Here is a 24286-nt window from a genome sequence, read left to right as displayed (position 1 = left end):
GAGAGAGAGAGAGAGAGAAAAAAAGAAAAAGACTACAGCTTAGCTCGTGACCAGTCATGCGAGGACATTTTCATGTTTTATTCACAGCTCCGTTCCTCTGTCACGCATAAAGAAAGAAAGAAAGAAAGAAAGATAGAAAGAAAGAAAGAAAGAAAATGCGTGGGATTCCCCTGCTGACCTTTTTTTTTTTTTCTCAGTTTTGTCGTAACCCGCTCGAGACTTTAACTAAATCAGCCGTTTCAACATGCCATGCTGCAGGAGGTTCACAAACCATGGGGCAACGTCTTTCTTTTAATTTCATAGGAAAGTTTTTATCTAGTTGTTGGCATACGGCAGGATATATTCATTAAAATGAAAAAAAATAAACAGGGTCACATCATTTTTTATTCTGCGAAGGATCAAATTGATTATCATATGGCAAAGGTTTTGGCATCAAACTCAAAGTTATAGACCATTGTCGAGACACGTTAGCCATGTTAGCCAACGTTGAGGCACCCGAGATGAGCTGAAAGTTAAAGGGGCAATAAGCAATTTTCATCATTGTCAGAAAGAAGGAAATAAAAAGTTAGCATGTGACGCTCGAGTGGCGTTACTGTCGTCTGGTGTTCAGCGTCACATCACAACAAGCCGTCTATTCTAGGTGGTTGATGAGATGAGACATGGGGAGGGGGGGGGGGGTTAGGAGGTCCACTTGGCCTCTCTGTTTCGGTATACACGTGCTGTGCTCGGCCACGCCCTCTAGCGGTGAAAAAAATAATGCTTGTTGCCCCTTTAAAGTGGCGGGGATGCATTTCTGCTCTTCAAAACAAGACAAGGCCACTCGATGTAAACATGCGAGTTTGACGCACCAGAGCAGAAATGAACTGATTTTTTGGGGGGATGTGGGGTTGTCCCTGAATTGTTAATTTTTCAATTCATTTAAAGGTCCAATATCAGGCAATATTCACTCTACTAACTCCGTTCTAACAATAATCTGTGTCTACAGCCTGTCAGTGAAATCCTTTACTTCTTTCTCTGGCTCCACTTTTCAGGAAGTGTTGACGCCTTTCAAAAACCAGCCTTTTGTGGCGCCACAACCGGCTCTCACTGGTCTCACTGGTGCCCGTTAGCTCCTTGTTTTCTGCTTTATTCCATTAAGACCCTGCTCCACCGGGATCAAACAAAAAAAAAAACATCTGACGATATTAGTTATAACTTGGGGCCATTTTTTTTTTTCCCTTTCTCACCGCTAATTGTAACCGGCGATAACAGTCAGTCAGTTGGCTACGAGTTCAATCGTCCGCTGAGCGTCTGTCTCTCTGGCAGGAGAACCCCAACTCACTCACTCACTCACTTGTGTACCGACCACGGCCGCTCCCCCCCGGACAGCTCTCCCGTGAAGGACAGGGGAGACGGGGCGTACAAGTCGGAGTCCGTGTCTGATTCCCCCTCCGCTATGAAGGGTCGGGCCCTGGGGACCAGCGAGTGTCCGGTGTCGGCGGCCGTTGCCGTGCCACCGCCGCCGCCTCCCCCCGCGGGGCCAGCGAAGAACGTCGGCCCGAAGAAGTCCTCCTTGGCCTGGGAGATGCTGAAGCCGCTGAAGGAGCGCTCCAGCTCCTCGTGGTCGACGGAGGGGATGGAGAGGGACGTGTCGCTCTCGGCGGCCGTGGCGGCGGCGGCGTCCTGGCTGCACGCCTGCCTCCGGTGGCTCCTCCGGCCGTGGGAGCCGCCGCTGGTGGAGGACCGGTCGTGGGACCGCGCGGGCGGAGGCGGGAGGCGGAACAGCGTTGGGGACTGGTCGCCGCCCACCGGCGAGGGCGTGTTGGCCACGCTGCTGTTCCAGGCGGGCTGGCTGAGCGGGTGCTGCAGCTGGTGCTGCCAGGAGGTAGAGGGGCGGCTGTGGCTGACCGAGGGCGTGCCCACCGAGTGGGCCACCGACTGGCCCAGCAGGGGGTCCCTCTTGTCCACAGAGCCATCGGAGCAGGGCACGTCTGCGGCCGAGCAGGTCTTCACCTCTTTCTCCTCCTTCACCTCGCCGTTGTCCTTCTCCAGCTTGCTCTCCTCGGGACTGTGGTACGGCGGCGCCGGGTACGGCTCCTTGGACTTGAAGTAGGCCTCGGTCTCCGAGCGGGGGATGCCCATCCGTTGCACGTAGACGTTGACCAGGAAGTCGAGTTTCCTGTCCATGCAGAGCACCTGTAGGACGTCAGAGGAAGTAAAAGAAAGGAAATTAGGCACACGTCCACCGTTAAGTGTTTTCAGTTGGGCCAACTTTCTCGTCAATGTCATACTTTTGTAAGGCAAAAACTAATGGAAACGGCTAAACTTCGAAAAACCTCTCAAATATGGCTAAAAGGTTGTGACGCTTTAATGAGGTGGCTTTTCAGACATATCGATATAGAAGTATATTGCAAAAGTGTCATGGAAACACTTTTTTCGCTTCGCGGACGTGACGTATGAGGTCACGTGACCAGTTCACTTCAAGTGAAAATGGTGCCTTGTGAGGAGACGGAATATTTTTTACAAGTAATAAAACAGAAAAAACAACCGTTCTTGACAGCAAACAAATGTAATTCTCATAAATTTCGAGAATCGCAATTGCACTTTGTCGAAATATTGCTTTTATTTTGGAAAAACTGTAATGGAAACGCAGCTACTGCTGCAACTGGATCGCTGTGATTTTAAGTAATATTGGAAAATCTCCAATTTGAAAAGTTGTCAGTCTGACTGACAGGAAGCAATCAGCATCATTCGGGAAGTGACAAAAGCGTGTAGCGTCTGCTGCAAGCTGCCGATAATGCAACAAAGAAAAAAATACAGGAAGCGACTGCGAGCGTAGTTACTGCAACAGAGATTAGCACGGATGACGTAATTCAGTATATTTATCCTCACAAAAAGTCTAAAAGACGCACCTGTTTTTCCACTTTGACCAGACGTCCCATCATGCTCGGGTCGTCCGCACCCTCTCCGTCAGCTTTAGGGCTTTTACCGACTATCTGGTCAACTCTGCCGTTTGAATGAAGAAAGAGTTGATTTTAAAAGGAAGGACCGATGCCTTCAACCACATTTGGTGAAGATTTATGATGCGAAAAAAAAATTGTAGAAAGCATTTCTGTGCGATTGATGTGCGACCGATGTGACTCCAGGAGGAACGAGGTGATGTGATGTCAGAGTGTTTGGTGGGATAAAGGAACTGGTCTGATGTGGACGGATGGGATGCATGCACTATGGGATGGAGGAAAGGACGTAGTGCAGACAGGAACGATGCATCTCACCAGGGATCCCAAAATGCATCATGCTTTTGTTTACATATACATATATTTTTTGAATCATGCTATCCCTCCACGTCTTCATCACTGTGAGCAGGCACCTGGCACTGGCAGACCCCTCCCCTCTCAGCTGAGCAAGGCCACGTGACACGAATCATCAACTCACAAAGACATTGCGGGGCGCTCCGTTTTGTCTTGGTATTTTGTCCTTTTTTTTAATGCATGAAAGTATAGTAAAACATTTCTATACATGTTTTCTCCCGTATAATGCCATGGATGAAACGAGACAAGTGGCCTGAATCTCAAAGGGGAGGGCGAACTCAAATTTAAAATAAAAAGGGGGAAGAAAAAAGGAGAAAGGAAGCATGTACTGCCTACTTCTTCTGGGCTACGGCCTAACGGCAGAATGCTCGTAGAAATAAAAAAATTAGATAAATAAAGGGTCATTCCCGAGGAGGTGCAGTCTACGAGCCTAACCTAGGACCTTCAGTGGACTTCTTATGGCGAGGTGTCGATGGGGGAGGGGGCCCAACAATCATATCTATCCTGGCAAAGCACACAGAGACGATATGAGTGCAGCGGCAAAAAGGAACGGGAGCGACGCGGGGACTCATACCATACCACGGAGAACAAGTTCCAATATATTCCACAAACAAACGAGACACATGGCGAGTCAGAGCAGCTTCCTCGAGCGGTAAAGTGTGTGTAATGTCGCTGGAATATATTCAGTCTACGCAGTGAGAGACCTTCCAGTGGGGGAAGTCACGGGTGGGAGGGCAGTGGCTTTGCAGGAGGTAAAAGTGACAGAACAGTGTGAGTTGCATACATATTTGTCACACCAACAATGGGTTTGCAAAAATGTGAAGGATGTGTGTGTTTGTTCTCCATTTTTTCCCCAACATTGGCAACACTTACTGGGCTTTTCCGAGAGCACCTACTCGGCTCTATTCAACTCGGCTGAGAGCTTTTCTCTTAGTTGTAGTGCTATGATAGTACCTGGCACCAGGTGCGATTTGAGCACCTGCTCGGCTGGGGTTCCAAGCGAGCCGAGTGGAGCCGAAAATTCATGGGAATTGTCGATCCATGAGAGCAACTCCTTAACAAAAACTCACTACTATTAAAAAAACAAACAAAAACCTGGCAACAAACCAGGAAAATGAGCCGTGGTCATTGGTTTGGTCATTGTTCGGAAGCCTAAAGATGGTTCCATGGTCAATCTTGAGTCTTGAGTTTATGGTCCATTTTGAAACCAGAAGATTCCATATCTAGATGTGTTGGTGGTACTGGAGGTAGGCAATGATTGGAGCATGAGGGACCCAACGCCCACCCACCCGCTGATATGTTGACTACAGTTGGTCACTAAACTGCAGCCAGAGCCACAACTTTGAGGTCAATTTTCACTCAAAATTTGACCAAATCAGAGAAAATGGACAATAGAACCTATTAACTGTTGTTTTTTTTTACCTTAGTAACAGAAATGTTCTTCACTATTTTGACCATTTTGTAATACTATGAATTTAGGGCTCTTTTCAATATTGACAGCCAAGTCATTTTTTTGTCTTTTTGCAACCAGCTTTGGCACCCCCTGCTGGGGAAACGGTAAAACGCAGAATTTTGGTACTTCCATGTTGGCCTCCTTTTTGAACCCAAAAGCACCATACATCTTTTTAAACAGTCAATGGATTCTGAACATATGGCGTTAATTGACTTTCATTCCGCCTTGCTCTAACGACTCCACCCATGTTGAGGCGGCTCTCAACTGTAGCGGAAAACGAAGTCGAGCAGAGTCGAGTCGAGCCAAGTGGTGCTAAAACTATAGAATGGAAAAGCGTCACGACAGAGCCGAATACATCACATGTACAAAACAGGCAACATCCACATGTGTGTATCCAGTGGCATGGCAGCCACTGCGTCACTGATACATACTGTATTATCTGCCGCTCTGCTGAATTTTAACAATTCAACAACAACAACAACAACAACAACATAGAGAAGATCGGCCTTCTATGTATCATCCACTCTGACATTAAGGCACTTAGTCTCAGGGATGTGCAGCAGGTTATGGAGGGAACGCGCGCTTGCCTGGATTGCAGGTTCTTGATGCGGGACAGCATGTCCAGGTGGCCCGCCGAGTACTGCTCGATCACGTCCATGACGTCGTAGGGCCGCAGGCTCTCCTTGAACCTCCGCTTAGACACCAGGAACTTCATGATGCTGAGGGAGAGACGTCAAAGATGAGCACGATGGGAAGAAAAACCATCAAGCAAAGTCCAGCCATGATCGTCATCAATCATCTGATGAATCTCTCCACCCAGCGGGCACGTCTGGAATGTGATATTAAAACAAGAAAAAAACACTCTGGGCATTATTGCTGTTATGGGATTGGTTCCAGCGGAAGTTCAGCTGAAAAGTGATATCACAAAACCCTTAATCAGCCACCGAGTTGTAACATACTAAAAAAAAAAAAATAGTAGCAGTGGTACAGATTCTCACCATATCGCCCTGATTGTAACCTTCAGGCCTGGCGGTAATTCTTGGGTGAGAAACTCGCAGTGGCAGCTCTTATCATCACCGATATCATCTCCGGGCAGACTGGCCTCTGTGAAACAAGAAACAGGAACCTTCTTTAGTCACTTTTCACTCGTTTCGGCACCTTCCAGAGCAGAGGAAGCAAAAAAGTGTAGCGTTCAGCTTGAAAACAGTGCAACAAACTCCTTAATTATTATCATCAAGTGTATTTCAAAGCCAGTTCCTGAGAGGAGTGAGTGGACTTTGTGGAAGGAGAACAGAAAATAAACTTGAACAGGCGCAGAATTGAAGGATAGTGCTGATGTGAAAGGAGGCCTCGGTTAACAGCTACTCTCTTCCCACCGCCAGTTTAGACTCAGACGGTTGGGCACGGCAGCCAGGAGTCAAAGGAATTTGGCAACAGTGTAAAAGTCAAATCACTTCTTTGAGGAATTAGAGGAGAATCTGGTAGGGTTCTTTCATGCAAAGGTTCTGCACGGTCTTCAGACCATCTCGGTGCACCACTTGACTTGTACCCAACACAAATTTAACTTTTATTTTTTTAACTTCTGCTAGGAATAAAAAAATATCATAAAGCTGCATGCAACTTTTTTTCTAGCTCATATAAACAACTTAGAGGAAGAGGAAAAGAGGGGTGGGCGGGGTCATGTCAAGTCAACATATTTCAGCAGGTTTTAGCATGCAGGGTTCTCAGACCAGTGAAACTGAAGTGCCTATTTTTAAAATTTTTGGATCGTTTCCCTCCTATAAAGCCAAACAAAAAAAAACAAAAACCCAGTGCCTTACTTATTAAACCTTCAATTGCTGCAAAGAGAGAAAGAGAGGAGAGAGACATGGGAGAAGAGCTGTTATGGTTTTCTGACAGGATGACTCGTAATGTCACTGGCCGATAGAGCTGCTGCCCAATGCTGAACAAAACTGCACAAAGAGCAACGTGCTGGTGTTGAAACAGGCTTTGAGACATTGATGCCGGGACGACTTGTCTAACCTGGAGAACTCTTCAGTGCCAGGTCTTCGTCCTGCATTTCAATCAGCACTTTAACATGCCATGAAGCGGAGGAGGAAAAAAAAAAACAACTAATGAGAGCTGGTTCAACAAAAAGGCAAAGGAATGGTAAAGGAGGAGGAGGAGAGGAGGAGGAAGAGGAACACTTGTTGATTGTGACAGATGTGGTCTGAATGACATGTTGGCTGGGTCACAGACGATGGTCCAACACCAACAAACCTCTGAGGCGGAATAATGTTGTGATTTGTCTTTTGGTTTGTGAGGGGAAAAAACCTTCATGTTCATTGATTTGTCTGAATAGCATCATTTTGAATAAGGTTTAGATAAACTGACTAACATTTATATTTCAGGCATTTATTTCTCGTATTCTGTTTTAATGTGTTTGCAGTGTAAAATGGAATCTCTCACGAGATATATAATTCAAATTCAAATCCGAGAACACATTATTAGTGAAAACTTTTGAAAAAAACATTTGATTTTGGATGCAACTGGTGGAAAAAGTTGTTTGTTTGTCTTTGCACCAGAACCCGTTTGTGGTTCCATTCTGCATTCTGGCATTCAGGTTTCTTTTATTTATTTCAATGGGAACAGACCAACACAAGCCCAGTAAAGTCTGAGCCATCAAAAATAGACAGAAAATTCAATTTTATTTATTAGTTTTTTTTCGTGCATCTTTCACTATTTATGCACCATATGTTGCGTAATTAATTTTATTAATAATTTAATTTTTTTTCCCCTCCGTCTTACCATCCGAGTTTTGGCGCGAGGCGCTGCCCCGGGCCCTGAAGGCCTGCTTTGGACCTCGGTTCTTCTCGGTGAAGCTCCAGCTCTTGGCCACCTTGTTGGGACTGGCCTCAGCCCCGTCGTCGGGCCCCGGCGACTGGGCTTTCCCCTTGGTGACGGGAGCCTTGGAAGGACTGGGGAACACCTTGTCCTTCAGGCTGGCCTTCCGACTGCGGGGAGGAAGGCAACCACAGAGAGAATTCAACCCATTTAACGGCCCCTGCGGCTCCGTCTCAAGAATGTGAGTGTGTTTTTTGTTTTTTGTTTGTCCTACAGCTGTGTCGTTTGACAAGGATAATAATCTGTGAGAGTCGTCGCCGATGCTGTTCCGGGCTCTTACCTCGGCGGCAGCGCAATAACGGGCAATGTCCTACAGCAGAAGGAGCCATGTCCACATACCAACACAGTGGAGCATTCAGTGGGTCAGGCAAGCAGCAGGAAGCTACAAGCATAAGCATGCAAGTGACAGCGAGCCGTGATCTCAAGTCTGAAGCGACAACGACAAACACAAAAAAAAAAACAACAAAGACAAAACAAAAAGTGAGCGCGGGTCGTGCAAAGTAAGTCACCTTCGTACTGTCGGCTCTGCTGCGAGAACCGCTCAAAGGAAAAGACATCAGCAAAAAAAAAAAAAAAAATAGGCACTAGGCGCCGTCCCTGCTGATCACACATTTATAAGGGCCGACGAAGGCAAAAGAAAGGCAGCAAGCAAATCAACTGCATAAAGACGTCATTTAACAGAAACCATAAATCAACGGTGACAGGGCGGTGAACACACGCACGTGTATTTGCAGTTGTTTGGGTTTTTTATTTTTTCTTATCGAGGTAAGTTAGAGGTGTGAGCAGAGTATCCAGAATTTTAAAGAGCTCGACAGAGGTGACAGAGCTGCGCTACACTTGGAGGTGGAAGTGGTCGGATCAGGGTTTGTTTGGGGTTTTTTTTTTGGGGGGGGGAGGTTATTTCTGACATCCCTCTATCTGGGGGTGCGGCAGGAGAGGAACAGAAGTGGGGATGTGTAAAGAGGAGAGACAGAGACTTGCAGTGCAGTTGTTAGTATCTGTGCAGCAACGATACCTAATGGCTCGGGGGCAGCACCCGCAAAGTCTGTCTTTGTGTGCATTTTCATTACTGGAGTGGTGCGCAGTAGAGGAGACAAAGAAAGGGATAAAATAGCAGTGGGTACAGTCAAAACACAGCAGTGTTCGTCATACTGGGATGCAAGGAACACTTTATCCAATAGCAGAAGAGGGAGGAGGAGGAAGAGGAGGAGGAGGAGGAGGAGAGTAAAGGGACAGTGCAATGAAAACAAAAATGGATAAATAAAGATCAGAAAGAGTGAGATATAGATTAAAACACAGGAAAATAAATATACCGTCAAACAAAAGCAAGATTCAATCAGCTCAATTAAAATGAATGCAGTAAATCAAAAAGATATGGTAAAATAGTGTAAAATAACAAAATAACAGTCAATGAAATTACATTTAAAATCAAAGTAAATAGAACAGTAGATAAATTTGAATCAACTCAAAAAAATTATAACTAAAATGATTCAAACAATCAAAATGACTCAAAGTGGAAAGCAAATCTGCTGCATAGCAGATCAATTAAAGCGTAAAACCTTGTTTTGACTCCGCCGTTTTGCTTTTTATGTGATTTTCCAAATGCAAAATCTCAAATTAAACTTCAACAACAAGGTGGGGTTTTTTTTTCTTCCAATAAGTCGGGATAAAGTGTTACTGCATTGCCACAAGTTCACTTCCTTTTTCCAAAAAACTGTGATCAAAATTCAGGCCAAGCTCTCAAGGTGCCCCGCCGTCCCACCCTCACCCCCAGACACCGGCCCCACCCCGAGGTGATGCTGCTGAAAGCGTTCCGGTCAAAGAACAGCTGATTGGTCAGGTGAGTTTCCCCCTCAGCACAGTGAAGAGCCAGGCCAAAGTGAGCTGATCTTTGGAGCATCAGGTGAGCAAACGCAGCAAGGCCGTTCTTGGAGGAGGCGCACCAACACAACGGGGAGCTCAAACTGGCGCCCACAAACACACACACACACACACACACACACGCACACACACACACACTCGCACAAGGCAATAGTGACAGAGCCGGCAGTGAAGCTCTCCTCCAAGAAGAGCCTCTGCAGCAGCTAAGAGCAGAATTGAAGAGAAGCCAGAGTGGGTGGGGAGAGGGTGGGGGAGTAATGGTGGAGGAGGGGTGAGAAAGCAATCACAGACCTGGGGGAGGTTTCTGTCTGAGACTCCTTCCTGTGTGTGGAGAGAGGAGGCCAAATGACACACGTCAGCCAAACGCGGCAGCGGCTCGTAATTAACACGGAGATTAGATCAATTTTAGAGGGAGGGGAGAGACAGGGAGGAGGTCTGCAGCAGGGATGGATGGAAGAAAGTCTGCATGGAGGTGTGGGGGGCTTGGGGGAGTTTGCCAACTCAAAGACATAAAATATGGTAAATGATGCAGTAGAATGCCCTGAGCTCAGGGTTGTGGGCAGTCAGATTGTGTGAGCACAGTATTCACCCTCTGCAAGCTCGGACTTCAGGAAAATATATCTCTTGTTTTGGCCTAGCTGCAATCACGTTGCTAAAAACATTCCTTGAGTCGTGTCAAAAAAGCAGGCGGCAGCAGCTGCTGCAGGCCACACCTTTGCACACACACACACACACACACACACACACACACACACACACACACACACAGGAAAACTGAGGAGGAAATACAGGAAGCCACAGCTAGCCTTGCTGCAGCTAAAGAGGTTAGCGCAGGTGCTCCTGTAACAACAGTTTTAATCAGAACTGTGGGAAAATGTTCTTATTTAGAAGAAGAAAAAAATAAAAAGAACAGCAGTGAGTTCAGAGACTGTAACTTCCTGATTCTACTGCCATGCCCGGACAATTTGTGGCTAATGGCTACTATAGGAAGCCCAGAGCTGTTGCTTACCTATGCTAAAGTGGCAGTAAAACAAAAACAAAAACAAAAAAACAGGGTTTTTCCAATCACCCTCCTTGTTTTTGAGTGATCGTCAATTTTCCAAACATTTCGAAGATTTAAAAAAAAAAAAAAAAAAAAAAAAACGTAAAGGTGTGTGTGCTGAGTGAGACTGGCGCTTGTACCTGAACGACCTGCCTTTCAGATTTCTCAGCAGGTCCAGCTGATTCAGAGGCGGAATAAGTCTGAGAACACAAACAACAACAGAAGCAGTCAAAGATCATTGTGTCAGCAGCTGGATGATGAAAGGGCAAAAACTGCTGGTTGCTGCTTAAAGGGTAATTTCATTTAGTTTGGTCCTGATCTGCTTTGTTAGTTACCAGCCTTTTGCCTCGGATCACAGCTCCAACTCAATGGAACAGAACACGGTGCAGTGTTGAATGACAAACAGAGAGTCAGTTACATTGGAGGAAGAAAAAAAACAATAGACATCTGCAGAATCAGACAGCCGCTTGTTTGCTGATTCACACAGCCGGGCACCGACGTGGGCGGCTAATTTGATGTAGTAGCCACTGCTGCTGTTTGTATTTCAACAGCAACACGAATTGGAACGCGCCCGCTGCCGCTTCGTGTTTCTCTTGGCTCTGCAGTTTCGCCAGAGAGCGCGGCGGAAATGCCTGCGTTTACTGGAAAGGGTGAGTGATGCATATGAAAACGCTGGCAGACGTCACTCACCTGTACATCGGAACGGACACAGTCTGCTCGTAAAAGTCCCACGTGCACAGCAGGTCTGTGCGGGAAAGATTGGTGGCGTAAAACCTCCAAGCGCCCTGCGAGGGGTGGGGGGGGGTTTGCAAAATCTTTAGCTGTTTATTTTTAAAAGAACGATGCAGCCACCTCGGGATGGCGCTGTTTTCTTTTCTTTCTTTCTTTCTTTCTTTCTTTCTTTTTTTTAAAGAAACACCCACCTGGATGAGGCCTGCTGCAGGATTGCGTCTCTTCTCAAAATGCTTCTGCCGGTGCTGCTCTTGGACTTTGAGGGCGAAGCCGGAGCCCAGGATGCCCTGTGTGAACCAATAGATGGTGAATATTTACTGGCCTGAAGGCAGACACTGAATAAGACCACACCAAACACTCAGAAGATTCCATTAACAGGAATAAAGAAATTAAAAACAATCCTAATGCTGTCAATAATATTTTTCTCTTCTAAATTGAACCAACACGCTGGGTGCTTCTTATTTGCAATATTTTAAAGTTGTACAGAGTAATTAAAAAATATGTCTATGATAGTCATCATCTTATACACACTGCTAGACTATTAAACCAACTCAGCTTCAGAAACTATTCGTAAAAAGTTAAAATAAGACTCTATTTTTTAATGATAATGCTTGGGCAGATACAGGCTTTGTGAATAACATTGACAAGTAAATGTCCTTGAGTTTTGTGGGATTATAGTCAAATACTGAGGAGGTGATTGATTGATGTAATGTCTCCAACAACCACAGGGGGCAGGCTGTTCCATGTTGTAGTAACAGTGTAAGGAAAGTTCCTATTAAGGCATTTGGTCTTTGACTTTTCAGTCTTGCTTTAGAGTATTGTGGGAAAACAGCTATTATAATAATAATAATTATTATTATTATTATTATTATTATTATTATTATTATTATTATTATTATTATTATTATTAATAATATTATTATTATCATTATTATTATTATCATTGAGAAGAGAAAAGAGAAGCAAGAAATTCTTTATTATTACAAAGAGAGAGTGTGTGAAGAACAGGCCAGTCGATCAGCCTGGACACTCACAGCAGGAAGTGCGAAGAAGGCCACGCCTATCATGCTGAAGGTGGCCGCCAGCAGGCGACCGTTCCACGTCTTGGGAACCTTGTCGCCGTACCCGATGGTGGTGAGAGTGATCTGCGTGACAAACGACAAATGATGGTTAAAGTCGGCACCTCGGACTGACAACCACGGCTGGCAACTGCGGCCTTACCAGCCCCCACCACAGAGCATCGGCGTAGGTCTCGAACTCCTCGTTGGACTCCTTCTCCACGGAGTAGACCAGGAAGGAGGCCAGGATCAGGCACAGGAAGCCGATGTACCAGGCCGTGATGAGCTCCTGCAGCGGGCAACAGCGACGGTGAGCAACACTGAGCTGAAGGTAATAAAGTGTCACCCTTAATGCCTTGCGGAGAGCGAAGCTAAACCCCTGCCAGCCGCTGAGGAAAAAAAAGAGAGCAGCCACTGGCTGATGGCAGTCACATGGCCTCTGTGGCAAACCGAGCACTTCATAAACGTCTTTTATTTCCCACGACGCAGGCACACACACACACACACACACACACACTCGCACACACACACAGTTAGACATTTTCCGTAGCCTATTAGTGCGAGTACATGACTCTATTTCAAAGCTCATTAAAGCAAAAGTGAGACAAATGTTTCTTCGCCTTGTGAGGCTGAAATTGGATCATCACTTTGAAGTCGTGGAAGAACAAACGCCAGCTACGCCTTCATCCTGGCTTCGTTTTCACTTGAAAATAGCCAGATTGGCAAAGTCAGATAGATATTTTTGTTTTGTAAAATACTTATTAGACAAAAACCTAACGCAAACGCAGTGGAGACTGATTAAACACGCGAGACTGAACAACCATCTGGATTTCAAGTCTGAAATATGAATACATCCAACACATCTGCAAAATGTACCATATGGTACACCAGGTTTGAGACAGAGCAGACTTACAGGCCAAGATCTATCAGCATGGCATGGAAGAAAAAATACATATGCATGTCCGTAGCTGGATAAAGTGAAAAAAAAATAATATAATAAAATAACTGCAATATGCTTTCTTATCATTAGATGGTAGGTGGCCTTTAATTATCTCTCGCAAGCTTGAATAATGACATGCTTTTTATATTCAGTTATATTAAACTCTTCCTTTTCGTGACTTTCTATCGCGGGAAGAAATATCTCACGCTCAGACAAGGAAGGACTTTTTTGATGGCTTATTTTAGCAGCTGTGACAACACTTATTTTTCCAAAGTGGCACAAAGGGATGAGTGAGTCGCTCCAACTGAGGGGTGTCTCTCCACTTTTCACCGTGATATTCAGGACGCGTGGCTCACGCCTTGTGGCAACAGATGGCTTCTTAATCAGGCTGATTGAGGCAGAGAGTAATTTGTAAAGCAGGGCTGAATTATTAACGGGTGATTGAACAGCAGTGAACAGCCTCCACTGCATGTTTCCAGGGAGAAGATTTTTCAAAAGCTGGGAGAAATGAGACGTCCCAGACGTAATAAAGTTTGTTGCAGTGAGGCTAAAAATAGAATATTTATTGTAAAATCCAGATGGCACTAATTATATATATATATATCACCTATCACTAGGTTGACTGTAAAAGCTTTTGGTTTTAGAGCAGTAAAAAAACAAAAGGACATGGCCACCTTGCTGTGTGCGTAAACCACGGATCCCAGGAGCTTCCAGGTGCCGCCACGGCGGTCCATCCGCAGCATACGCAGGATCTGCAGGAACCTCAGACTCCTGATGGCCGAGGTGGCGAAGACGTTGCCCTGAGATCCGGCCGCCAGCACCGACACCGAGGCGATGAGCACCATGATGTCTGAGGGGAAGAATGGAGTTGCACAGTTAAAGATGGGTGGAGTCACCGTGACCTCGCCCACTGGTTTGCAAACCTGTTCAGAAGCCTCGAGACACCGGTATTAGAACAAATTGGACAAATGGACATCTGAATGTATTTAATGAATTGTTTTCCTAGGAATTTAGTCCCACAAAAAAATTGAACCAGCTTGTAACAGTAAGGATTTAGGGCTTCTGCTTTTTTGCAACCAACTTTGGCGGTCCCTGCTGGCTAAACGATAGAATGCAGGTTCGTGGCACTCCCTTTTCGAAACTGGAAGTTCCACCCATCTTTTTACACAGTCAATGATGGAGACTCATGATGGAAGGTCTTCTCCGCATCTAGACGGTCAACTTGTGCGACTACCGGCATTAAATCAAATTCCAGCCTCTCTGCAGGCACAGAACACGACCTCAATCAAACGACAGCACGTGTGTTTCCTGGCATCACTGCCTCACCTATGACACAGAAGGGCTTCCTGGCAAACTTTAGCCTCCCTCCCCATCCTCTGTATCTGCAACAGCAGCCGGCCGACCATATCCTCACGATGTACTCCACCCCGAACACCACGATGGTCACAATTTCCTGTTGAAGACGGTGGAGCGAAGTTAGTCGGCAGGAACTACGTAGGAGTGCAGGGCTGCACAGCGGGCGGGATGATGTACTCACCAGGATGTACAAGGCACTCTCGGAGCTGTTCTTGAACTCTTTGATGGTGGCGAACACCGACAGTATGAGGCAGGAGAAGACCAACAGGAAGCTGGAAGAGAGGGGAGGAGTGCATCAGTGGCTTTCGTTCGAAAGGTTGTTGACTAACATGGTTTAAAAATGAACAGGACCAAATAATAACTAATGAATTCTACCTTTGGCATTTCATCATCAGTGAATGTTAATCGCCAAAATTGGATTTCTTGGTTTCACCTGCTTAATGGTCATGTTACAATTTGTGAAGACTTCACTGGGAGAATGTTTTCGTTGGCAGCATTTGTTGGGGGAAAATAAAAAACGACAGTAAAATCAGACAAATCATCTGACGACATCCTGTCTTCCCGAGTGCAGAATCTTTTTGGTGCTGGAACAAAAAGCAAATTCTCAGCATTGCCTTCATGGCTGTGTCGGTGGCACAGTGTGACGAACCATCTGCTGATCAGCTCCTGGAGCTCTAGTGGCATCAGCTGGTGACTGAGGGAATAATTAACAGCTGCAGTTTTCCTCTCATGCAGCAGCAGGAGCTGTGGCGCTGCCGAGTCTCAGTTCACGGCCCTGCAGAACTGCAGAGGAGGCAAACGGGGCCGTCTGCAACAGCATTAGTAAATGGGGTCTGGCCTATAGGAGTTGTGCCATCAACTAAGCCACAATGCATTCTGGGATGTTATTAGGACCCATCTGGAGCGCCCCCCCAACACCCCCCCCCCAAAAAAAAATTAAAAATTAAAAAAAAAGTCTGTGGAATGAGGGCATGGATCATTTGTTCGTGATGAAGTCAAACAAAAGATGGAGAAATGACGCGCTGCACTGAGGGTAATTAGGTGGAGCAGGAAGTGGAACTGTGAGGAGGACGACAGAACACACAGGAAATTCAGACTAGTGTGCTGCAGCAAAGCCCATATTGTTGCCACTCCACCTTGAACTCGAAGCATCAGCACAAAAGTTTAAAGTACAAACCAAAACTCTGCGACTCAGGTACAGAACACTTTGCCCGTACAATGTGGCGACAGGAGGGGTTTCGATGCGTCTTCCCCTGTGCAGAAAATTGTGGGTCAGAGCTGCAGGAGAACCATGCTGCTGTGCGTGCACCATGGTGCATTGGGATGCACTAAATTACAGGGTAGGATGGGTGCTGCAGAGAATGCTGAGGCAATGTGCAGATATCTCTTCAACCCTGAGAGGCAAAGATAATTTGCAGGTTTCAAGTCCAGCACACAACAGTGTATGACGAGTTTAAAGATTTTTTTTTTTTTAAAGTTGACGATCACTTTAGACGTAGACGTTTTACGACCTGATATGAGTTAATGACACTGAAGCCATTTGGAAGGAAACCAGCCCTCGAGAGGAGCGGATGAGTGAGCATCAAGCCGGCGCTGCATCGGATGAAAAGACAACATGTGATTTATGATGTGGAGGCCCGAACTCAGGAGGCCTTCCCATAGGAACCATCCTCTGGAAGGAATCCAGGGCTAATGGGGAGTGAAACCCGATGCCGGGCCGGTGCAGGAATGTAAGAGATGCCAGCCAGGATTAATCAGGGGCAGAAACAGTGTGGAGTGATGTTAAGTGGCTTCTGAATACAAGATCAGATGCGGCACTGTGAGGATCGCGTTTCTCAGAGAGCCATGTGCATTCACGGGATGCAGTTCGAGGGCACGTTTGATTGAAGGGCTCTTCCTGCTGAGCTGACCCGGAGGAGGGGAACCCATAATTACAAGGTGCACTTCTGGGTTTTCGTAGGTTGATAAGCATGAGGTCAGAGGAATTTTAAACAAATCACTTAACGACGCAGTTTGGCGAGATAAGAGAAACATTGACACCTCAATCTGTGTCCTTGTGTCAACCTTCGGCTGATGCCTGTCTAAGAAGATGCATGCACACCGCACTAAATTCCTAATGATCTATTTTTATATTAACTTATATACTGACCAACAAAGAAGGTGCACCTTTCAGGAGCAGTGCTGTAAGACAAGAGAAGATTTGAGATTTGGGACAGAAAAATAAGGATGACATTAAAATTGTTTGCAGTTTGGTTTATCACCATTAGATGGCAGTAAATTTTAAATGCAGTGCATTTAATTTTCAATAATAAAACTTTTAATGATAAAAAACAATTTTTGCAAAACTATCATCATCATTACACCATTATTATTATTATTATTATTATTATTATTATTATTATTATTGTTATTATTATTATTACAATTATCAGTAGTAGTAGTAGTAGTAGTTGTTCTTGTACCATCTGGTTTGTAATCCGTATTTCATAACAACTGCTACTAATCACAATCTCAGTCTGAACTCTACCTTAATCTTTCTCCTGGCCTCCATCCATCCTCCCTTTTCCCGTTTAATCTACTAAAATGAATCTTTTGAGGCCGACTTGACTTTGCTTTTTTTTTTCTGCCAGTGTCATTTTCTGTTTGTAAATCAACGCCAGAGCCGCTGGCTGCCGGCCAATCCGGGGCCTGGGATCAATGTCGCGTCGCTCCGAGGGAATCTTGCGGATTTTTCTCGGCCGTTTACAATCGGCCGAGCAGAGACAGAGTGGCGTGAAGCAGCAAAAATAAACTTTTCTTACTCATCTGAGCCCGTTCGCCCGGGCTGCTCGCGTTTGGTGAGGTTAGCTCGAGGTCACCCTCAAGGAGCACGAGTGCGTTTTTGCAGCAACTCATATATCATTAATGGCCACAGCGGCGCAGGATTTCTTGGTATAAGGTGAGTATAAGCTCTTGGTGAGCTGTTCCTGTGCATCTGAGAAGAGCTTTTGTTAGGTCCTGCGAGCCGCCACACTTCGGCTTAACGACACTTTCTTCCCCAAGGTGTCATCTTCAAAAACGTGATTTCCTCCTGTGACAGGTGCAAATAAGGCCTTTGTGTTTAATTTACCGCCGCCCTCTGCTGGTATAAATAGGTATGAAGCAGTATAAATGAATTAGATATAATACATTTTTTTAAAGAGAATATTCGGTGCCTAATTTAAAGAGTTTCCATTATTTAGATTCAAGTCAAAGCCTCAAGTTGTGACTTGAGTTGAAAAAAAAAAACCTTTCCTCCTTTATGGTTGAGTCAGAACGTCACACCTGGTAAATTCAGATTCTGAAACTGCAGCTGCAGTGTGGACTCCATCATCTAGCGGAGTCGAACTGAACCTCCGCGTGGTCGGACCTCGACGCTGCAGCCACGAGGCGTTTGTGGGTCAGTCAGTCAGTCAAAATCCCTTCACGTCCTGTCAGTCACGTCACATCGACTGAGATCTGCACAGTGTGTGTGTGTGTGTGTGTGTGTGTGTGTGTGCGTGCGCGCGTTCGTGTATGTTCTTGTTTTCGTCTTTCCCTTTTCTCTAGCGCAAACTGTTGTTGTTGTGACTCTTTGCTACGGCTGCCTTGCCCTGTTGTTATTCATAGTGCAGATATTTTAGGAGTTTGGTTGCGCGGCGCTGATCCACACTGCGCTCCAACAGAGCTCTTTACCCACAGCTCCCAGCGCACGGTGCCGCCAAAGGGCACTACTTCCTGCCGGTGAAGCTGCTCTGTTTGGAACACCGTTGACACACACGCACACACGTCAGTCCCTTGTCAAACACGGCTACAGTCTCTCAGTCCCCCAGTGACAGTAGGCTGTTTATCCTGTTCATTGACATCGTCAAGACTTGGGTTTTTTTTTTTCAGTTTGTCGCAAACAGAAAGCTCCCCAGAAATTAGAATCTCACAGGAAGATGACAGAGCGCCATCTTGAGTCCACTTCAAATTAAAAACGCGACTTTTTCTCAACTGTGAGATAAAGAGATTTGACTCCCCTCGGCTTTCCATCAGCAACTATCCCCAGGAGCGAAATGCTCTCAAGCGCTCTATTCCACTTGGTCCACTTCACTGCACAAACGCAAAATGACAATCGCCAAACGTTTGTGCATTTGATCCGAGCAACAAACTGCATTCGCAGGGAGGGACGGCCGCCTCTGAATGCACGAAGGAGTGGACATCGTCTCCTGCTCCACCTTGCCAAGCTCATTAGCACCTACTAACGAGGGCCTCTACCGCGGAAGGAGAGGGAAACAGAAACTGCCTCCCAAGGCGCTCCGGGCAGCCACCTCCTGCAGCCGGCAGACCAACCATCAGGTCGGTCGCAGGGTTCAGGTTTTTAGGATGTTTATGACCTGGATCTGTGGCAGGATTGAATCTCCCCTGGCGGCGTCTCCATCAAGGCTCGTTGTTCTGAGAATCAGTCCGAGCCACTCTGTCTCAAGCTGTTGTCAGTGGAAGACACAGTAGGATTCAAAAGGGAATTTGAATTCATACCCCAATAAAATGAAAACAGCAACTGAGTCTTCTGGCATGTTGGTTTGTTGGTTTCATCAGAGTCTGTTTGCTGCACTCAGGACTACGAGTGGGGCGATAAAGAAAACTTGTCGAAAAGCCAGAGCCGGCTACACACGCACACATACGCACACGTACGCACACGTACGCACACGTATGCACTTTTTTGCGGAATTGGCTCTGATGGTAAAAGGGCGAAACGTGACCATCGATCACTCGGGCTGAGGGGACTGTAGTCTGGAGCAGAAAAATCTGCATTTCCTCCACCAGAGCTGCAGATAAAGAAACATCAATATCAGCTACCCCTACCCCACCTCCCCCGACACACACACACACACACACACACACACACACACACACACACACACACACACACACACACACACACACACACACACACACACACACACACACACACACCTCCCATCTAGACGCAGTCATCAGGCTAAATTTAGACAGCGAGCAACCCGATGGGAGCCAATATAGGGTTTTTTTTGTCAGTCAATCCTACAGCGGCTATAGGGGAGTGTGTGCCAACGCTGCGGTGTCCACGCACTCCGCTCCACTCTTTAAGGGTGATGACTTACTGGGCCACCAGTCTGCTGTGGATAAACTCAACCGTGGCTCTGACTCTTTAAGTTCAGCTGCAGTCAACGTAGAACTCAGCTAATGTGTTGCCCACTATTGTACGAGTCTCCGCTCCCTGTGAATATGCTATGCACAACAATTTAGCGCATGCTCATTCCCAGGCATACAATATATCAACACTTAAACTGTAGTAAAAAAAAAAAAAAAAGATTATAAATATTAAATAAATAGTAAATTGATAAATAGAATTTTGTTCAAACGATCCTGATCTGAGCTCGACTGGTTTTGATGCCGTGTGACGTTTCTAAAGACATCAAAGCACAAAGGTCTCAAGTTACATTTCCAAGGTCAGAAGCATGACACAAAATAAGCCCTGTGCAACTGGAGACGACTGATGATTCGCCTAGTTGTGCTTTACATGCGGGAACATTGATCAAGGTGTCTAAAAATATCTCACGCTACGATTTACGGGTTGACACAGCGTTTTGTTTTTCTGGCCCCTTTTTTAATGCGTCCCTGCTGCAGCGTCGTATTGCTCAACAGTCACAACCCTGTGTGTAACACAACTCAAATACTCTCAGTTCAGCGGCTGCATTTCTTGGTTAATTGTGGGTTACGTCCTGCCAACAAGCCCATAACAAGTCCAAGACTTCAATGGGTTTGCAGCGGATGTGGGCAACCCTCAAATTGCCAGATTCACACCAGACGGCCTGCCACATCCCATAATGCTTTGCTCATTGTCTTCCCTAATACTCACCACTTTGGATTCTAAGTCAGTGTGCACTGCAGCAGCAGATGGTGAGATTTTCTCCGAGCTTTATTGTCCTCACAGTGAAAGTCAGGATCGTTAGGACGACGGCTGCAGCAGATCTTCGCGTTTCAATTTTTCCCGGATGGGTTGCGACCGCAGGGGCGTCGTCAGAGCCGACTCCTCTTCCGGAACACGCCGCAGACTCTGGCGTTTACGACCCTTCTTCACTTCATTGCTGTTTTTAAACACCTGGACTGCACGCTGCGTGCATCCCTCTGAAGCAAAGGTTGACTGCAGGACCACACGCTGATACTTATTTTTCCTGTCATTTTTGCAGAATCTGTCTACATCTTTCTCACAGCTGGAGCTTTCCGCTGGAAAAACGGAAACGGAAACGAGGCTCCACTAGAGGCCATCGGCTGCAGTAGCACCGGTCCAATGTGGGGACGGGACGCTGCAGCTGCTCTGACAGTGGGATAATGGCTTCAGGACGCTCCTTCATTTCGGTTTAAACATATGCAAGATTCATTTTTTAACACGGTGCCCCAGTTTCGGATCCGCGCCAGTGACTGTGGATCACTGCGGCTCTTTGCCATGACAGATGTTGGACCGCCGACAGAACACGAGGAGAGGGGCGGCCTCGGCCTCGGCCTTGTCGAACAGCCCGCCAGGTGAGGTGAGAGACGGAGAAGAGACGATGTACAAAAGTGATAGCGTGCGGGTTTCACGGTGGCTCCATCCCGATGTTTACTGAGCGTTTCCACCTCAGCGAGGACGACAAAGCTGCACAGTCACAGCATCCTGCAGCGCCACTTCTCATTTGGGGCTGCTGAGGGAGGAAGGGAGGAGCGAGGGAGGGGGGGGGGGAGGGCAGGACGGGCGTGATGGAGTCCCGCTGTGATGGATTCATAAATCAGGCCGCCTCGGGGCCCAGATGGAGATTAAATGAAGTTTTGCCGACTGTGAATCGCGCAGTGGACGGATCAACGGAGCAGAGTGATGCTGCACTGTGAACTTCCTGCCATCAGTCAGATCAGCATTCTCCAGCAGATTATGACACAGTCAGCTACTTCTTTTTTTTTTTCCCCCCAAACCTGTCAACTCAGAGAGTCATTTTCCAAACTCTGGTGGATTTATCTCACTCAGCCGCCCGGTAAAGAGATAGAAAATAAAAATGATTGAAAGGAAAAAACCTTGTTTTTTTTTTGTGTTTTTTTTAATCTTCCTCCTGGAAACACAGCAGTTCAGGGCTTCCTATTGGTGGTCGGGGTAAAACCAGACAGACAGACACACACACACACACAACGTGCCAAGGGTCTTAACCATGGCGGGACCTCAGATCTGATGACAACCAACTCACACATTAAAAATAAAAGAAATGGTGAAGACAGAGTTTGAGCTAGCTGTTGCAGCATCCAGTTAATATTTGAAAAGACTGTCTGTCTGTCTGTCTGTCTGTCTGTGGCCATTCCAGCTCCACACAGCAACTACTTGACTTCGTCACGACAGCGTGCATGCTGTGTTATCGTACCTCCTCCACCAAAACGCAGAATTGTAAATTCTTGGGCTAAACCTCGGTCGTTGCGGAGCACGACATTTGCCCTTTTTTTCCCTTTTTTTTTTGACAAACAGTGGAACCACTTAGTCAGCCCAGCTCGGTGAATAATTGATAGACAGGAAGGATTTTTGTGGTGTTTGAAAAGGAGGGTTGGGGGGAGCGTGTGGCTCTTTCTTGTCAGGAAATTTCTCACTGAAATGAAAATGGTTGAATGTTTCACCCAACGCCAACATACTATTGTTTTTGCTTTTTTTTTTGTTGTTGTTGGTTTTTTTTCTCCAAATTTTTCGTGTCGTTATCCTGACAATTAAATAGGGAAGAAAAGCCGATCGTTTGCTAGCCTCTGCTTGTGTTTCTTTGTTGCAGCACTCACTGCCTGAAAAGTGGAGCAAACAAAAGAAGCAACAGACACAGCTTGTTATAAAACACTGTTTTGTTTTTGTTTGTTTTTTTGTTTTGTTTTTTTGTTTTTTAAAAAAAGGAGAAGTAGCAGGTGAAACACACAATTCTGCCTCTTTGTGACGTCAGGAGGCTCAGCAGGCAGCTGTATTCAGCAATGAACTGTCACCGCAGGGCCAAATATGCTGCTTTATGGAAGTGTACAGATGTCTATGGACAATTAACCACGTGATGACGATCCCGGGGGAATAAACACCAGTCAAACCGGTACCAGTGAACGCACGAATCACCGACCTGAAGCATTTTTCGCTCTCCGCCAAGACCTCGCGGCATCAAGTAAGAGCCCCGATGTTTTGGCCACGGCCGGGACGCCCACAGTGAGTCTGCCTGCCAGCTGCGGCTCGCTCCGCCAGCGCAGGTCCGCGATGTGCGCAGTCATGTGGGAGCCCACATGACTGCGCACCGGCCGCACCGCTAATTAGTGGAAGTGTAACACGGAGCTGTCCACGCAGCCCCGGTGCTGAAACACGCTGCCGCGGAACAAGGGCTCGATTTAATACCGGGCCAGGCGATGGACTAGGCAACTGATGTCGCGTCCTGGAATGCGTGTCCCGCAGCGGCACGCGCGCACACACACACACACACACACACGCACTGAAAAACACCCGCCGCCTTCGTTGCGTGCCGCTGTGACATAAGCATGAGTTGCAATATCAGGAGTTGCAGCAGGAGTTGTGCGGACGAGGCGATGGAGAGGCTGTCGGCACTGGCGGCCAGCAGAGAGGAATTTGACAAGGATGGAAAATTAGGAATATGGACGAAGGAGGTCCAAAAAAAACAAAAGAAAAGATAAGCAGCAGCCTCCACCCAGTGAAAGCAACAGAGTGCGCGCGCGCACACACGCGCACACACACACACACACACACACACGCCCGAAAAAAATCTGTGAAACAAAGGCCAAGGTGTGCATAGCAGGCATCACGAGGACACGACTTACACATAAGCGTGGTAGACGAACGCCCATCCCCGCGGTCTCTCCAAGGCGTTGTACAAGAAATTCTGTAGTTTCCGATAGCTGGCATTCTTCTTCGACGGCCTGGGTCTCCCCGCCCCCGAGATGCTGTTGCGGGGTCTGCAGAGGATGCTGCCGCGCTTGGCGCTCTCCGAGCCCGCGATGAGCAGCGCGCCGTCCCGGCTGGATTCGGGCGCGCCGGGGTCCAGGCCGACGAAGCCGACTTTGTGCTTCTTCTCTCCGGCCTGAGCTGGGTAGACCCCGCCGTTGAGAGACTTCTGCACCATCCCTAAAGTGGAGGCGACTCGAGCGAGGAGTTGTCCGTGCCCTTGCCGCGGGGATGCATCACTGAGGGGTGTGTGCCGCCGCCGCTGCTGCTGCTGCTGCCGCTGCCGATGGTGGTGGTGCTGATGCTGATCGTGGAGAGTGCAGTCGGTGTCGGTGCCAACAGTACCCCCCCCCCCCCCCCCCCCCTACACACACAGCTGTCCCACCCAACCACCAATACCAACACTATTCTGCTCCTTCCGGCGATCTGATAAGACAATTGAGGAGACACAAAAGTATGGCGACACGATTTTTCACTCAACTATGCACCTGCAATCTGATCTTCATGGGATATTTCACAGCATTGCAACATGCATTTGACCTTTTTTTTCCCCCCTTCTAAATACTATTGATTAGGGAAATGAAATCAGGAGCTTTCTGGTATTGGCAGAAAACAAAGATCAATTGCATCCCCTCGATAACATCCCATATTCTCTCCACTTGAGTCCATCAGGGTAGGCTGCGGGGGGGGGGGGGGGG

General features: G+C 46.9%; 1 protein-coding gene across 1 annotated transcript; it reads right to left on the bottom strand.

The window, feature by feature from the left end:
- Window positions 1-351: 351 nt before the first annotated feature.
- Window positions 352-23948, bottom strand: kcnq2a (potassium voltage-gated channel, KQT-like subfamily, member 2a). Its single transcript, XM_076026572.1, has 19 exons — window positions 23465-23948; window positions 14817-14907; window positions 14606-14732; window positions 13954-14129; window positions 12503-12628; window positions 12316-12426; window positions 11473-11568; window positions 11240-11334; window positions 10690-10749; window positions 9799-9828; window positions 8642-8695; window positions 7531-7736; window positions 6766-6813; window positions 6564-6581; window positions 5742-5847; window positions 5331-5462; window positions 3726-3794; window positions 2892-2985; window positions 352-2175 (listed from the first exon to the last, which is right to left on the bottom strand). The coding sequence occupies exons 1-19, from the start codon at window positions 23764-23766 to the stop codon at window positions 1330-1332; spliced, it is 2787 nt and encodes a 928-aa protein (XP_075882687.1). The 5' UTR covers window positions 23767-23948; the 3' UTR covers window positions 352-1329.
- Between the last annotated feature and the right edge of the window lie 338 nt (window positions 23949-24286).

This window comes from Nelusetta ayraudi, unplaced genomic scaffold (genome assembly GCF_046127955.1).
Source record: "Nelusetta ayraudi isolate G7.1 ecotype Tasmania unplaced genomic scaffold, CSIRO-AGI_Nayr_v1 ptg000019l, whole genome shotgun sequence".
Lineage (NCBI taxonomy): Eukaryota > Metazoa > Chordata > Actinopteri > Tetraodontiformes > Monacanthidae > Nelusetta > Nelusetta ayraudi.
This window is presented reverse-complemented; position numbering and strand designations above follow the sequence as displayed.